Raw genomic sequence first — 16,810 nt, 5'->3', positions numbered from 1 at the left:
TTGTGTGGGAGAAAAATTTAAAAAATGCAAAGTATGCCTTGAAAGATTGGATAAAGAAGGCTTTAAAAAATCCTACCAGCCAGAGGAAAGAAGTTGTCCAACAGCTAGCTGAAATCCAATTTGATTTGGAAAAGACTGAAATCTCCTCATTGGACATTGACAAAGAAAAATTTTCTCAAAGGAATACTTACAGTTACTTCAGAAGAGAAGAAGAATATTGGCGAATCAAGTCTCGCAGCTTGTGGTTAAAAGTTGGAGATAGAAACACTGCATACTTCCACAGACAGTATAGGGCTTGCCTTTCGTGAAACCACATCGCTGAAATCACCACTTCCAGTGGGCAAGTGTGCAAAGGTTTTGATCAGATAAAGGAAGCAGTTGGGAACCACTTTCAGACTCTTCTCAGCGCTGAAAGGGATGGGTGCGAAGACGACATAAATAATTTTCTCACTCATATCCCGAACCTAGTTAACACAGATGACAATAGCATGCTGTTGAATCCCACCTCAGAAGAGGAAATCTCTAGAACAGTGTGGTCCATAGAGCCCGACAAAGCTCCTAGGCCAGATGGCTTTTCAATTCATTTTTATAGACTATGCTGGGAGATAATTAAATCAGACCTTCTGAGAATGATTCATGGATTCCTGAGGAATTCTAAGATCGGAGGTGGAATCAATTCCACCTTCCTTGCCTTAATTCCCAAGGAAGTGAACCTTGGGTCCTTTGAAAGATATAGGCCAATCTCGCTATGCAATGCCTCCTACAAGATTCTGACTAAACTCCTGGCGAATAGAATCAAACCTCTGCTGCAAAAATTAATTTCTCCAGCTCAAGGGGATTTCATGAAAGGAAGGCACATCCTGGACAATGTAATTCAAGTCCAAGAAGCTCTACATTCTAACCATTCTCGAAAAGAACAAGGTATGCTGATCAAACTAGACATGTCTAACGCCTTTGACAGAGTTAACCGTTCATTTTTGTACAGGGTTCTTTTATCCTTTTGTTTCAGTCAGGAGTTCATTAATCTCATCAAAGCTTGCATAGAAAAGATCTAGATCACACCTTTGGTAAAAGGAAGGCCTACCAACTACTTCCTAGCCACCAGGGGATTTAGGCAAGGCTGCTCTCTATCCCCCTTCCTCTATATTTTGATGGCAGACTCCTTGAGTAGAAAGCTTTCTTTTGAAAAACAAGCTAGCAACATTCCTGGGATTCGAATAGCAAAAGGAATTGAACCCGTGAACCATCCTCTGTTCGCAGATGACTCCTTAATGCTTGGAGGAGCTTCTCTGAGAATAGCAAATTCTTTTAAAGTCATCCTCCAAAAATTTTGTAGCATCTCGGGAGCCCTTATAAGTGAGAGGAAAAGCGTTGTGTTTGGATGGAACACAGATCAACACACAATTGAGAAAATTGCAAACCATTTAGGCTTTGTTGGGCACGTTTCCTGGGAAAAAATAAAATACTCAGGCCTTCCTCTAACGATGGGTTCCAGTAGAAACCAATTGTGGGAGGAAGTTATAGCAAAATTCAAGAAGAAAATCGCAGTCTGGGGAGGTTTTTGGCTCACCACAGGAGGCAAGATCACTTTAATCAAATGTGTTCTTCCGGCACTGCCCACTTTCCAGGCTTCTCTAATGTTGGCTCCAAAAGCAATCTCCGATCAAATTTCAAGGCTCATTCACGATTTCCTATGGGATGGAGGCCATGGAAACAATAACCAATTTCACTTAATAAACTGGGACATGGTGAAGCGACCTATCGTGGAAGGTGGATTGCAAATTAGAGACCCCACACATGCTAATTTAGCAATGGGATGCAAGTTATTATGGCAGATCCACGCAGATGCTAGCCATCTGGTCAGCCAATTAATCAAACTTAAATATCTAAACAATCAGTTGTTGAGGCAATTCACGGTGGAGAAAAATCCAAAAGGATCTTTGGCTTGGAAGTTGTGTAGCAGAGGCATTGAATTTTTTAGATCCTACCTGTATCGAATTCTTGGCAATGGAAAAAACACAATGTTATGGAGAGACAGCATTATGGTCCATCCTCCTCTTGCAGAAGTTAACAAAATATCTGAGCTAAGAGCATGGTTACATGCGAAAGAAATCAGGAAAATAGAAGACATCTCGGAATGGGAAGACCATGGGAACTGGCAGCGATGGAAGTTTCCTAGAACTCCAGAACATTTACAAATGCAGTTGGAAATTCTTTTTGAAGCAATCTCTTATTACGCACCATTCCACAAGGAAGAAGAAGATTCCTGGGGTTGGGGCAAGACTAGGGTCCATTCAGCAGCTCAAGGCTACATTCAGATGCAAATTAGGAAGGAATCAACTCACCAGGAATATTTTTGGAAGCAGGTTTGGGATAGCTTTAGCATCCCCAAAATTAATTTCTTCTTTTGGACGTTGATGCACAAGAAAATTCTGACCGGAGAAAACTTGTGCAAAAGGAATATAGTAGGCCCCCATCACTGTGTGTTATGCAAATGCGCAAAGGAAACTTCTGATCACTTATTTATAGAGTGCGAGTTTGCGAAGGAGGTCTGGTCCCTTTTCCTGCATGGGCTGAATGTTTGCCCTCCATCTCAAGTCTCGGTTGTCTCCATGTTTACCTCTTGGAAAGACAGTTATCCTCATAGCATCACTAGCAAGTCTCTTTGGCACCGAGTGTGGATTGTTGCCCCGAAATATGTCTGCTGGAAGCTTTGGCTCGCCAGGAACGATATCATTTTCAACAATACAGATTGGTCTCCAGCAATGGTGGCTGCCCAAGCAAAGGGCTTGCTCTTAGAAACTTTGAATCATTTCCCCGTCAAAGATGACAGTTCCCTTCTAATTGAAGAAAGGATGTGGCTGGATGCTTATTCCAGCAGGGTCAGAATCAAAGAAAATCCTTGCCCAATTCAAAAGGAAAGATGGCAAATTTGAGATTCAAAGGACAACTTTCAACATTGGTGGAGATCCCAGGGCAAGTGCACAATCTTCTTTGATGGTGCTTCAAAAGGCAACCCAGGAAAGTCAAGAGTGGGCGGGGTGATTTTTTCACCGAATGGGAACAAAGAAGATAGTTTCAGCTGGGGGCTTGGTCAGAGAACCAACAACCAAGCAGAAATTCTCGGCTTATTGAAAGCTTGTCAAATGGTGAGAGAGGAAAATCCAAGAGAAATCTTAGTCTTTGGAGACTCGGAAGTGCTGATAAAAGCGCTCATTAGTGAGAAAGAGCTAAAGGATCCGGTGCTAAACAAGCTGCTAACAAGACTAAAGAGAATTCTGAGAGAAATTCCCTCGGTTCAATTTTACCATATTCTCAGGGGTTTAAACAAGGAAGCGGACAGATTGGCAAATATAGGAAGTACGTTGCAAATTGGGATGATAAGTACAAATGTTGATTCCCCGATCAAGGCAATAATCCCCTGAGTGGGAAGGTTGTGCTTTTGACTTTCCAAAGAATGTATTTTGGTTGTTTGGCATAGCCCAACCTGATTCTCTCTATAAATAAAACATAACCGTTTCAGTTAAAAAAAATGATGCATTCATTCTTTATCATTGCTTATTTGTTTTAAGACCATTATTTCATAAAAATGATTTAATAAGCATTCATTTTCATAAAATTTGAATTGAATGATAATTCCAAACTATTCATAGTTGATATATCCTTTTTGGAATTTCAATTCTCTTATTCATATAGATTTATGATTATCAATACAAAATAGTTGCTCAAAATGTATTTACTAAAACATATTAAGGGGATTAAAACAAAATTAAAAGGTCCATAAAATGATATCGATGAAAAATAAACTTGAATACTATAACCATAACATCAAGCATGATATTTGATCATCTTTATTAAGACTTGTAGAAGACTTATTGATGTTTCTTCTCATTGTGGAACACTACTTTAAAAGTGAAACCATACATGAAAACTATGATTGGTAGGACTTTAGGTGTCTTTGGATTATTCTTTGGTTAGCCTCATCCATCTCACATTAAAAATGGCTAAGTCATTGTATGTCCTTTGAGTACCTATAAGTACCTTATGCGTCCAAGATATTATGTAGGTAATCAAAGTTAATCTGAAAGGCATCATCCTATGCCTCTAAGGAGATTTCTGAAGTTGTTCCCCTATCTACCAATCGCAAAAGCAATATCCATAATATAAATCTAAAATGGTATGAAACATGGGAATAGAGCCTTCAGTGTAAAATAGGTTTAAGAGTTTAACGCGTCGAGGCTATGGAGGCCAGCTGGAAATAGGTACTGACCTGTGATATCACTAGGCAAACCCATCGAGGCTATGGATGCTTGCGGGCAATGGGGCATTCTGCCTAAAGAAGTGTCAACCAAACCAGGGCTTTTGTCTAAACGTATGATGGTTATTCTATAATGTTACAATCAAAAGGAAGCATGTGTCGATGAAGTCAAGGGAAATATGAACTCTGTAAATTTGCTTCTAAAGAATGGCCTTAAGATAACCTTGAGTCCTCTGTCATTGATTTTTCATACTATACCTAAGATTTAATTATCTTAGAAGTGGGACCAATGATCATTGAGAATTAATAAAGTTCTATTGCAAAGCTTATCTGTAATACTTGGATAACTATAAGATTTTTGGATTTGGTTAGTAATAACTAATTTTTCATTTGTTCATCATTTGTTGAGATCATAATAGTCCTCCTACTTTTTTGTCTACAAATAAGGAGAGCCCCTTAAATTTATAAAAGGTTTCTTTTTTCTTGAGCATAAAACTATTAAATTTTGATGAAATCATATGTAATGAGTGATTTTGAATTTAGTCCAAGGATGAGCTTTTTGTATATATTTCTTGAATTTCATAGTGAAAAAGGTTGGACATCGAGGTGAGAACACTTGTAGCTTGTATTTCAACTCTTTATTCAGGAAATCAATGGAGCAGTTTGTGACTCTAGATTAATTTCAAAAGACATGCTAATGGTTGAATTGGAGAAGCTAAAATAATCAAAGGCAAAATAGTTTGATATTATAAGTGAGTTCACTGTAGAGGAGATTAGCAATTGGCTAATTACTCTTGTTTTTGTTAATGAACAATACTTTGTCTTGGTTGCGCAACTACAAGAAGAGGTTGGGGAAATTGAGGAGATGTATAATGAATGTGTCAAACAAGAGATTATTCTCCCTCTAATTGAATATTTCATTCAAGCCAAATTAAGGAAATTCCTTCAAGAAATTGTGAATCTGAAAGACAATTAACAACCACACAATCACAGTCTATGATTTCGCATATTGTGAGTGTTCTTTAATCTCGTAACATTCATTTTTTTTCTATTTACTAGTGTTTAATTTTTTAGGTTTGTTAGATATGTTATCATGAATTAAGCTATTTCTTAGATGCAGTTTCTTGTTTTTAATTGTTGGTAGCTTTTTTACATTACAGTTCATGGGGGCCCAAAAATTGTCCTCATTGGGACGAATGCATTTACTTTTGTGATTAAGTATTAGGATTTTAATAAGTGATTTATGCAACAAAGATTATTCTCTACACCAAAAACATTTGAAATGGTTTAATATCTAAATGTAAGTTCAGTTACATAACGCCTTCCATTGGCACATGCCTTCCTTTCTCCAAATACCTTTGTTTCAAAGTTAAAATATCATTTATCAAGTGTACTTAATTTATTATATAACAATTATTGCTATTTTCTAGAATGCAGGGGCGGATAGTTAAAGAGAAAAGATGCCAAATTGGCATAGTGAATGAGTTGAGCTAAGGTATCAGAAGATTCTCATTACCGATATAAGTAACCTCCGGGATAAACATTATTGATTACTGTAAATCAGGAGTTGCAAAGTTTGTATTCAATTCTAGTTCCAATTCTGATTACATTGATCACAATAAAAATGAACTTTTGATTACTCTGTTCTAATATTGAGATTGTTTAACAATTTTGTGAATTACTTTGAGATAATGTTTTGCATATGATCTTATATAACTCTGAATTTTGTGTGTTGTCCAAAAACGTTAATTTTATGTAAGTTTACGACCATATGCTTTGAGCTTTTATATTATATCTAGTGTTTTGTGAATGATCACAATGAAAATGAACATTCAACAACAATTTTGGATCCCATATATATATTTTGTTTGTATTATTTATCTTAATCATAGTTTATAGCGATTGGCATTTGAATATGAATACAGTTCTTGTTACCATAATTGTTTTGGTTACAGAGACCGATGGAACACGTGGGCGAATACGGGCAGGGCCTCGTGTTTGCAGTACAAGCCACTGCAGTTGATAGCGAACAACAAGAACACGTTGGCCTTCGACAGTGATGGTCGCTCTATCTTACCCTCTGTCTCTGCTACCGTAACAAGGTTTTTTACCAAGTTACTGTGCCCGTAACCTACCTGCTTCCGCACCTGGAATTTAGGTCTCTGGTCACACTTCCGCTCGCCCTTCTTGCTACTCCCTCAACGATTACCCACAGGCAGCTGGCGATTTGCGTTCCCCGACAGCTATGGACCTCGATCTTGTTGACTACTCGGAGGAACCGCTAGTGGAAGGCTCTATCTGGATGACCCCGCATGCTACTGAGGAAGGCTCGACCCCATTTAGCTGTGTGTTGAATGAAACTATCACCGGTTTACCTCCGTTCTCGGGCCCTTCGGACCATCCGGTGATTCTGTCGGATGACCCCCCGACCTGGCTATCCCTTTCCACCCCTCCGCCATCACCTTCCTCACTAGGGTTTGCCTTGGGTTGCCTTAACCCTAACCCTATGGATACTTGTGCTGGCCTAACCTCCCTCCCTTCATCCTTTGGTTTCAACTTTTCATTACCCAGCTCATCCACCATAGCTGCCTCCGAACCCTTGATCACGCTGCATTCATTTTCTCCCCCATCCGACAGTTTCTCGAACATCCCTCCCTTATCGGATGCTCTTCCTGTCGCCCCTCCCCTTCCTCCTGAGGACACACTTGTCTCTGGGGAAAGTTCTGATCGCCGAGAGGATACAGCCATTGAAGTGAGGCCTCGCAAGAAATCCAGATGCTTTAGATCTAAAGCTGAAGACATCATTCTTAGGCACAAGGAGGACATTCAGTTAGGGGAAACAATGGATTTCGCAGACAGGGTTTTGGTTGGAATAATCTGAGGCCAAAACTACTTTGCGGCCTGTTTACAGTTATGGGCCTCTGAGGTCCAGGGACATCACTTGGCCAATATTCCTACAGTGTAGACCTTCGTGAGAAGCTGGTTCGCGCTAAGTTTCGCCAAGCCTGACCACACGAACTAGGTTTTATCTTCATACTAGCACTTTGAGCATGTGCATGTCCTTCTGAAGAGATGGACACCACTTTTCGACCCGAAAACAAATAAGATAGGGGTCGGCACAATTTGGATTAGATTGTGGGCTCCCGGTACATTTCTGGTCCGAAGACATCTTTCGCTGCATCGGGAACTCCCTAGGCACGTATATGGAGTACGACAAGTCTTACCTATCCATAGGCAAGATGGCCTATGCCAGGATTCTGGTGCATATGGATACCAGAGGGGGTTTACAGGAACACATCACCATACAATGGAGGACATACTCTCAGAAACAGTTGTTGGATTACGAAGGAGTACCTTACAGATGTCGAAGATGCCACAAGGTTGGCCACGTATTCAGGGATTGCCCCCTGATCAACAAGGGGGGTCAGAGGTCAACCAAAAAAGAACCGGGCACTTCAAACCCTCAGGATCAGTCACAGTCTGCAATGGAGGTAGAAGATTAGCCACAACAAGTAACTGTAGAAGCAGGCAAGGCACTCGAGAAAGAGGCAAAGAAGAAGCGTGGGAAAGCTCCACTTCAGCCACCCTCTCCACCTCTGATGAGAGCTCGGGCAGCTATAGGGGACACATTTTCCACGGGTATGACAATTCCTTCTCACTCCTTTTCTTTTATTGCATCTGAATCTCCAAGTAATTCTACAATTCACACTCAAGCTAGAGCCTCTTCTTATTCCTCGGATGCATCCCTCTATTCTACACAAGCTCATGTCTCCCATCATCCCCCCAGCTCCATCTAGAAGCCCTCTAACAATCAACATTGCCCTATCATGACCCCTCCTCCTGTTTACACTACCTCCCAGCCATCCATCCCTGAGGCCCCTTTACACCCTTCTTCCGACCATCCTATAAGCATTGAACCTCGATACCCCCTTCGCTTGAGATTACACTCACAAGGCCTCGATGCTATAGGATTTGGTATTGACTCAACCCCCTCATTACCTAAACCATCTTGGGGGCGCCCCTCCTCACTTTCCAAAGCCAAGCACCAGGCAGGGGAGGAGATTGCCATGGGTAAAAAAAAACCATAGACTGGGTTCTTAGAGTAGAGAAAACCCTAGATCTCCCCCTCCATGAAGATGCTCTCCTTTAATTTCCGAGGGTTGGCTAGCCCTGGGAAAAAACTAGCCATGAGACGACTGATTGCCTTGGAAGCTGTAGATATCCTTTTTCTCCAAGAAACCCTAGGTCCTGCCAACACCATCACTCCCTTACTCGAATCATGGCTACCAGGATGGTCTTTTTATTCGCTAGATGCCACAGGTAGATCTGGAGGGGTAGCCCTGGGTATTTACAACCGTTCTATTAAGCTGAATAGTGTATGGGGGGGACACGGGTACCTGGGTGCTGATATATTCTCATCCACCCTTGAAGCTGACTACAGAATCATCAATGTTTACAACCCTTGTCATGATAGGGTCGAATACTGGAGGAAACTGCTTAATTCAACAATCCTCCAGCAAGACAACATAATCCTGGGAGGGGATCTGAATTTCTCTATAGGGTATGTGGAGTCATGGGGCCAACAAGCTCAGGTGGATATGCTATCAGCATTATTTGAGAATCTTCTGGAGGACCACAACCTTATAGACATCCCCTCTGCCAAAATTCAGCCCACATGGAGGAATAATAGAACTAGTGAGGCAAGCCTTGCCAGAAGGCTCGACAAATTCCTAATCAAAGAGCTTCTGGTCTATAAAGGCACTCGTATTAGACAGTGGGTTGGATCTAGGGGTCTATCTAATCACAGACCTATCTATCTGGAAATGCAGGATGCCATTGATAAGCCAAAGGCTCCCTCAAATTTAACTCCACATGGCTAAGGGACGCTGATTACATGAGGATGGTGGCTGACTTTTGGAAGGCTCACCCACCAGGTACTGATGGGAACATTGCGGAAGACTTTGTCCATAATCTGAAGGAGTTGAAAACCCTTTCCAAAGCCTGGGCTCATAGGAAAAGGAAACTAGAAGACCAACTGCTTAGATCAGCAGAGGAGGAAATCTACACCTTCGAGGAGGATACCAAAGGAATAATTACCTCCCAAGAACAAAAAGATAAAATTGCCTTACTAATGCACAGGAGGACACAAATCCTGAAGGACAGAGAAGAGAGCTGGAGGCTACGGAGTCGGGCAATCTGGCTCAAGGAAGGGGATGACAATACCAAATTCTACCATAAATATGCTAATGGGAGGAAGGTGATCAATACAATATGGGAGCTAAAAAATGAGCATGGACAAGCTATTCAATCCTTTCGTGAGTTGGCAGCTCAGGCAAACTCACATTTTAAAGATATTTACAAGGCTCCTCCTATCGCTACTCTGGCTGAAGTGATGCGTATTGCCCAGCTTTTCCCCAGATTCGTAGACCAGGAGGCAGACCAGGAACTTACAAGAGAAGTCACTCTAGATGAGCTAGAAGGAACCTTAAAATGGCTCAAGAAGGATAAGAGCCTAGGGCTGGATGGCTGGACAGTGGAATTTTACATTGCCTTCTTCGATATCATAGGGGAAAATCTGTTAAGGATCATAGAATATTGCCGAAGATGCGGGAGGATGTTGGAAGGCCTTAACTCCACATTCATAGCTCTCATCCCTAAAGCTGACAAACCCTCCACTTTTGATGATTTTAGGCCTATATCTTTATGTAACTGCATCTACAAAATCATCGCAAAGATTATCGCCAACCGCCTAAGGCCAATCCTGTCCACACACATCTCCCCAGAGCAATTTGCCTTCCTACAGAACAGACAGATTCACGAGGCGGTAGGCACTGCTCAGGAACTCCTTCACACTGTTCAGCTCAAAAAACTAAAAGGTATGATATTGAAGATAGACCTATCAAAAGAATTTGACAGAGTCAGTTGGCTCTACATCCGAATTTTGTTAACTCATTTGGGTTTCCCCTACACCTTCATTAAGTGGATCATGTGTTGTATAACTAATGTCTCTTATAGTGTACTAATCAATGGTTCGGCATCCCCCTTTTTTCATGCGGAACAAGGGCTCAGGCAGGGATGCCCTCTATCCCCTCTCCTATTTCTACTCATAATGGAGGGTCTTAGTAGAATCATTGGAGAAGACCACAGGCAAGGGCAAATTATGGGAATTAAGATCACTAACTCTTGCATTTTGACACACCTGCTTTTTGTTGATGATGTACTTATTTTCCAGGCACGGCGACCTTACATCCCTGCACAATGCAATTGGTACATTCCAAAAAGCTACGGGAATGGTGTTGAACGAAGAAAAATCCACTATTACAGCCACAGGATGCTCTCAACATGAAATTCAATATGCGCTCAGGAGATTCTCCTTTACTCTCCTGCCTTTAGAAGAAGGGCTGAGGTACCTTGGTTATCGACTAAAGCCACATGGATATAAAATAGTTGATTGGACCTGGCTAATCACCAAGGTAGAAAAATGCCTTAACATATGGTACCACAAATATTTGTCAAGAGCAGGTAGGTTGGTCCTGATCAAGGTTGTTCTGGAAGCAACGCCCGTATATTGGATGACATTGGCTTGGATCCCTAGAGGAATATTGGCCAGATTACAAAACATTTGTTGTCATTTCTTATGGAAGGGGAAACAGCCTGGGAGAATTTTTGCATGGGCCAGATGGGAAACCCTTGCCCTGCCCAAACGATGGGGAGGCTGGGGGATTAAGAGATTGGATATCTTCTCCAAAGCATTGGAAGCAAAGTTAGGATGGCAATTGCTCAATAATCGCAGCCTATGGACGAAGGTAGTTGTCTCTAAATATATAACCCCTTCCAATCCTCTAGACTGGATTAGACAAGCACAAAGGATTACTTCAAACATATCCATCATTTGGAAGGCTGTAATAAATGCTATGGGTCTTATTCGAAATGGACTGACATGGAGAATCTGATCTGGATCATTGGTGTGCATAGGGGAAGACCCCTGGGTTGGTTGTGGTAATGTTCATAGGCTACCCGTGGAATTGAAAACACATATTGTTAATCAAGGCATCACACATATCTGCCATATTGCCGACAATGTCTGTTCCACCTTGACTCAACAGGCCTGGAAATCAGGGACCTTTCTAAATATCCCTCCGCATTGGCATCAGGACTGGCGCGACTACCTAACTGCATTAACAGAGGCCCACATTAGGATCACAGAAGGGGATGATGAACTTATATGGGCATTTGCTAAACATGGCTCATATGCACCCAAGATAGGATATCTGGTATTGATGGAACCCTATAAGCCCCAAGCCACTGAGCCTTGGTGGAACCTTATGTGGAAGCTAAAAGCGGCCCCTAGAACGAGGCTGCTAATGTGGTCTATTCTGCACAACAAAATCCCGACTGGTGCAAACTTGATGAAGCGATCTTATTTAGGACCATTTTGGTGCCACCTTTGCAGGAACTACATTGAAGACAATGACCACCTCTTTCTAGATTGTCCTACCACCCAAGAGCTATGGAACAACCTACTCACATCGCTTCCCATATCATGTCGATGGCATGACGATAATATAAAAGACACATGGAACAACTGGTGGAAGGCTGCCACTGGAAAGGAGAGGAATTTACCACTACTCATATGTTGGGCTATCTGGATAGCCAAGAATTATTTTTCAGTAGAAGGCTCCACACTAGCCCTCTATATTGTCTAGAACTTTAGCCGACTATCACTCTATTCCAGAAGAGACCACTCAACAGCATCACAGGAACATCACGTCGGAAACCATAAATACCTCCATGCCATGGGCTTATTTCGATGGATCGGCATAGGAGATAGGATGTGTGGGGGAAGCCATATTACACATATCAGAAACCCATTCCTTCAAAATACAAATGGGTCTGGGCAGAGGAACCAATAACTACGTTGAGCTCTTAACTGCCAAATACCTCATTCATTTTTCCCTGAACAAACAGTGCATGAACCTTCAACTCTTTGGTGTTTCAAAATTAGTATGCAATTGGATAGACAAAAAGTCTATTGCAATGCTTACTCATTGAGGCATATCTTAGATGATATTCATAGGCTCATCTCGACTTTTGACTCTTTTGTTTGCCATCACATTTACAGGGAGCGCAGCTCAGCTACCGATCACCTATCCAAGGAAGCAATGCACAGGGATGATGGTACTTGGTTGATATATGAGGAGAAGGATGGTGTTACCTATCAGCATTATCATAGACCGTTCATAGATCCAGAAGCATAACTGAAGGCTCAACTTGAGTCAGGTAGTCTATTTTGTTTATATGTAAATATTTATGTTTTCTCCTACATGTTATTACAGAACTAAGTTGAACTACACTCTCTCTGCGTAGAGACCATAATGTTTTTTTTCTTTTTGATCAGTCTGCTCCTTGCGTGGAGCATTATATCACTGCTTTTTAAACTTTTTTGGACATGCAATGCCTTACACACTACATATGCTCAGCATCTACAAAATGTAATTCTCTCTTATTAATGAAAATTACGACTTTTTCCACAGGAAAAAAACTGTATTGGTTACTGCACAATGAAAATGAATGTTCAACAACAATTTTGGATCTCAGATATTTGTTCCATCTACAGTATTTATTTTAATCAAGCTACGGTGATTGGCATTTGAATATGAATACAGTTCTTGTTACTGTAACTGTGTTGGTTACTATTCAAGACTTTTTAAGCACAAAGATTGATTACTATGTTCCAATTTTGAATATGTTTACCAATTTTGTGGAGAATTCTCAGATAATGTTTTTGTATAAGTTTTCGAGGATATACTTTGATATTTTATATCAATATTTAGTTGTTTATTTGACATTTCTTTTGCACCAACCCTCCTATTCATTTAAAAACTCTATGAAAGTATAATTTCACTCTATGAGTTAAATACTATTATTCAATATTAAATGAAGTGTATGTTAATGCGTGTGAGGAAGAAGTGTTGTGCGAGAGAATAGGTGTTTGGTGCAAGGAACATAAACTTTCTTTTGCAATGTTCTATACCTTCCACATACATTCCCACACACTTTTTGTTCTTGGATATCAGTTACATTTGTAGTATTTATTGTAATCATAGCTATAATGATTGACATTTGAATCTAGATACAATTCTTGTTATTGTAATTGTGTTGTTTACTATTCGAGACTTTTCAACCACAAACATTGATCACTATGTTCTAATTTTGAATATGTTCACCATTTCTATTAAGTGTTCAGAGATAATGTTTTGCATAAGTTTTTGGAGGTATCTCTGAGCTTTAAAAAAAAAGTAGTGTTTAGTTAATGATGAGAATGATCTAATTTTTTGTAGTTAAGTAATTAATGCCAATTTAAAATGAATTTTCTACTTTCATATCTATGTTTGTGTTGCATGCATCAATTAGGTGCAAGACCAAATTCCTCTATGCTTCTACAATTGCAGAAGCATTCAAAAGATAGTTATTCCTTTAAGTTGGCAGATGCTTTACCCACGTACATTGTTTATTTTTTCACAGACTTTAGCTTGTCACATGACTTGCTTCCGCATAGTAATTGACTTGGCACATTCTTGTGCAACACGATTCTTTCCCTTCGCTACACATACTCACTACTACATATATGCACGCATTCTCGTCTCCATACACCTTTTTGGTGCACCCATATCCATCTAAATTGAATCTAACACGAAGCACTATGTTATACTGTTACATTGCAAAATAGTAATTCGATGGGTGTTCCTTCACATCAAACGAATTGCCGTTTTAATTTTTGATATTGTAATATGTTTAGGAAGATACAATTTTTTTTTTACTATTTTCATTTGAATGGTACAATATATGTGTTTTCTTATCAAAGGTAAATAGTCATACGGTTTTAGTGTGTGGAATAAAAGATATGAGGAAGAAGGGTATGTGTGGGAGAGCCTTTATGCCCCATTTCCGCAACTCTGCATACATTTCCCCTTCGTACTCTTCTTCCACACAACTCCATCACGTACACAACTTCTTTTGCACACCCTCATTGTGTATCTTTGTGTTTTGGGTTAGTAATTTGTTTTTCATTTCATTCTCTTCATAAATTGGGATCAACGGTATGAGAACAATATGTTTTTTCTCAGCTTTTTTGTGCATGTCCCCAAATCGTCAATTTCCATGGTCTTTGACATATGTGAAATGTCACATAAACTAATTAATCTCCCCTAGTGCAAACTAACGTCTATTAGACAATTAATTAAGGCCTAATCGATGTGTAATTAGGACATCGTTCAAGTGCTTAATAACATTTATTACACTGCATTGTGTAATGATTACTAGTTGTAAATAGCTCAAGAAGGTATAAAGGAGTTTGTACCCAGTATTAAAAAAAAAAAATAAGGCTTAGTCCTACTATTAACAAAGTCTCCACTATCGACAAGACGTTTCGGCATTTCTTTAATGAATTCGTGAATCAACACATAATAAGGAACAGGAAGTGTTGCCATGTACAAAAAGTTATTTTTATCACATAGAGAAAACAAACATTGACACAATGGTGTGTACCAACCCAACCATCAAGTTTCTTGTAATAGAGATAACTAACCACGTCTACATTCAATATTTATTTTCAGTTGCCCTTTCGCACCTTTCGACATAAAGTTATTTTTGACAACTTATACGCTAGTTATCATTATCACAAAGAATTCACATTTAATTTAGTTCTTAAATTTATGACACTTAGGGTAGTTATATCGATGATATTAAACCAAAAGCAAATTGCGAAGCAAATGGATGAAATGGCTTTGCAATTTCAAGATTTATTTCCACTACTTCCTTTAAACATCGACTTTGATATCTTCAATTGTTATTTATTGAGAGTGTTTTGTATAATAGATTTCATGCGCCAAATAATAACAACCAGTGATTATATAGTGTACCAAGAAATCTACAGTTAAACGACATTAAGAACATTACTAGTTCAGAGAGTATTTTTAAAGTATAAAGCTGAAATGGCTAGCAGAAGAAGGAAAGAAGTTATTTGCACTTATATGATTAAATATGTTAAATTGGAAACTAGGGCCAAACTCCATGTGAGTCGGCTTATTTATGGCAGCTGATATTTTTATTGGATCCCTCTCGTCGAGAGGTATAGGATTGATCCAAATATCATCCGATTCCGATAAGTATTTATGGAGATATGAATTTATTTTGTTTATGTAATTATTATCAAGCTGACCAGCTCTTATGTAGGCTCTAGAAGCCCAACCGACGTGTCTATTCATCATCCTCATTGTGGTATAAATAAATGAGGATTTGATATCATTTACACACTCATTCTTGATGTGATCTCCTCTCCACGTCTTGGGTTTTTGGAAGGAGAATCACAAAAGGAGTACGTTGGTCCATACGTTGTTTATGAAAACATCTGTTCATCATATACGTTGTTCACATTGGATACGCTGTGGATGCTATACGTTGGTTTCATGTAGTCATGGGATCACGCTGTACATGTTGATTATACGCAGCCCTAGCAATATACACAGATATTCATACGATGGCATGGGTGGAACGCAGTTCATACAATGCACAACGCCTATACGATGAGAACTTGTACGCTGGAAACCCTACACGCAGTCATGACAATATAAGATACCACGCAGGCCAGCCGCAGTCAGGTATATAGAAATACTGAAGAGGATTACACGCAGTCAATACGTTGTCATTGATATAAGGAGCGAATGCGCTGGTCACAACTCTAATGTACAAGTCATGGCATATATATATATGTGTCTATATATATATCTATATATATATTATATATATATATATATATATATATATATATATATATATATATATATATATTATATATATATATATGTCATCATATACGTTGGGTTATCATCACAACAAATAAATACGTTCTGAAGAAATACATAGAGACCACGCAATCATATATATATGCTTCATGACATCATGGACATACGCAGGCCCTAATACATAGAGGCACAGAATGCATACAATATACGCAGCAATAGAGTGGAGCTACTGTTCATACGCAGTCCTAAATAAGACATACGCTGCCTCTATACGCTATATCATGAAGTTATAAATAGAGCTCTAATTGTTGTCAAGAAAAAGATATAATCTCATCTATACACTGTTTGATGAAGGCTCCAGTCACTACTAACAAGGTCTCAAGTATTGCTGTAGGGGACAACATGAAAATAGAAGGATTGTTTAAGATGGGACTGCGTGGAACTATAGCCTAGCTGCTTTGCTAGGCTGCAAGCCATAGCAAGCAGCTAATGCAAATATACATTTGGTTGTATAATTATGTTGCAGCATGATGAGATCATGGACAGCGTGGGCAACATGAAGTATGATGATGCATGGGCAGTATGAGCAGCATGAAGCATGATGAGATCATGAGCAGCATGGGCAGCATGAAGCATGAGGATGGATAAGATCATGAACATGATGTAGCATGATGGTGCTACACGGTAAGGTGCAGCAGATGAACGAAATGGATAGGTGAAGTCGTCACCTAGGAGATTCAGTTGAAGC

The 16,810-nt window shown here is 39.7% G+C and overlaps 1 protein-coding gene across 1 annotated transcript; it reads left to right on the top strand.

Moving 5' to 3' along the window:
- The first annotated feature begins 1,151 nt into the window (after positions 1 to 1,151).
- Positions 1,152 to 6,318, top strand: LOC149220021 (uncharacterized). The gene is made up of 2 exons (XM_089386979.1): positions 1,152 to 2,366; positions 6,214 to 6,318. Exons 1-2 carry the CDS (start codon positions 1,152 to 1,154, stop codon positions 6,316 to 6,318), a joined length of 1,320 nt encoding a protein of 439 aa, XP_089243105.1.
- Positions 6,319 to 16,810: the final 10,492 nt, after the last annotated feature.

This window comes from Pinus tabuliformis, chromosome Q, assembly GCF_031772625.1.
Source record: "Pinus tabuliformis cultivar Carrire ecotype Pingquan chromosome Q, CPIR1, whole genome shotgun sequence".
In the NCBI taxonomy this organism is placed as follows: Eukaryota; Viridiplantae; Streptophyta; class Pinopsida; order Pinales; family Pinaceae; genus Pinus; species Pinus tabuliformis.
Note: the sequence above shows the minus strand (reverse complement) of the source record. Positions and strands in the feature narration are given on the sequence as shown.

Coding starts and splice junctions, on each gene's coding strand:
- LOC149220021 (XM_089386979.1), top strand. CDS start 1,152: ATGGCAGACTCCTTGAGTAGAAAGCTTTCTTTTGAAAAACAAGCTAGC. Junction 2,367..6,213: donor AGGAATATTTTTGGAAGCAG/GTTTGGGATAGC, acceptor TTTTGGTTACAG/AGACCGATGGAACACGTGGG.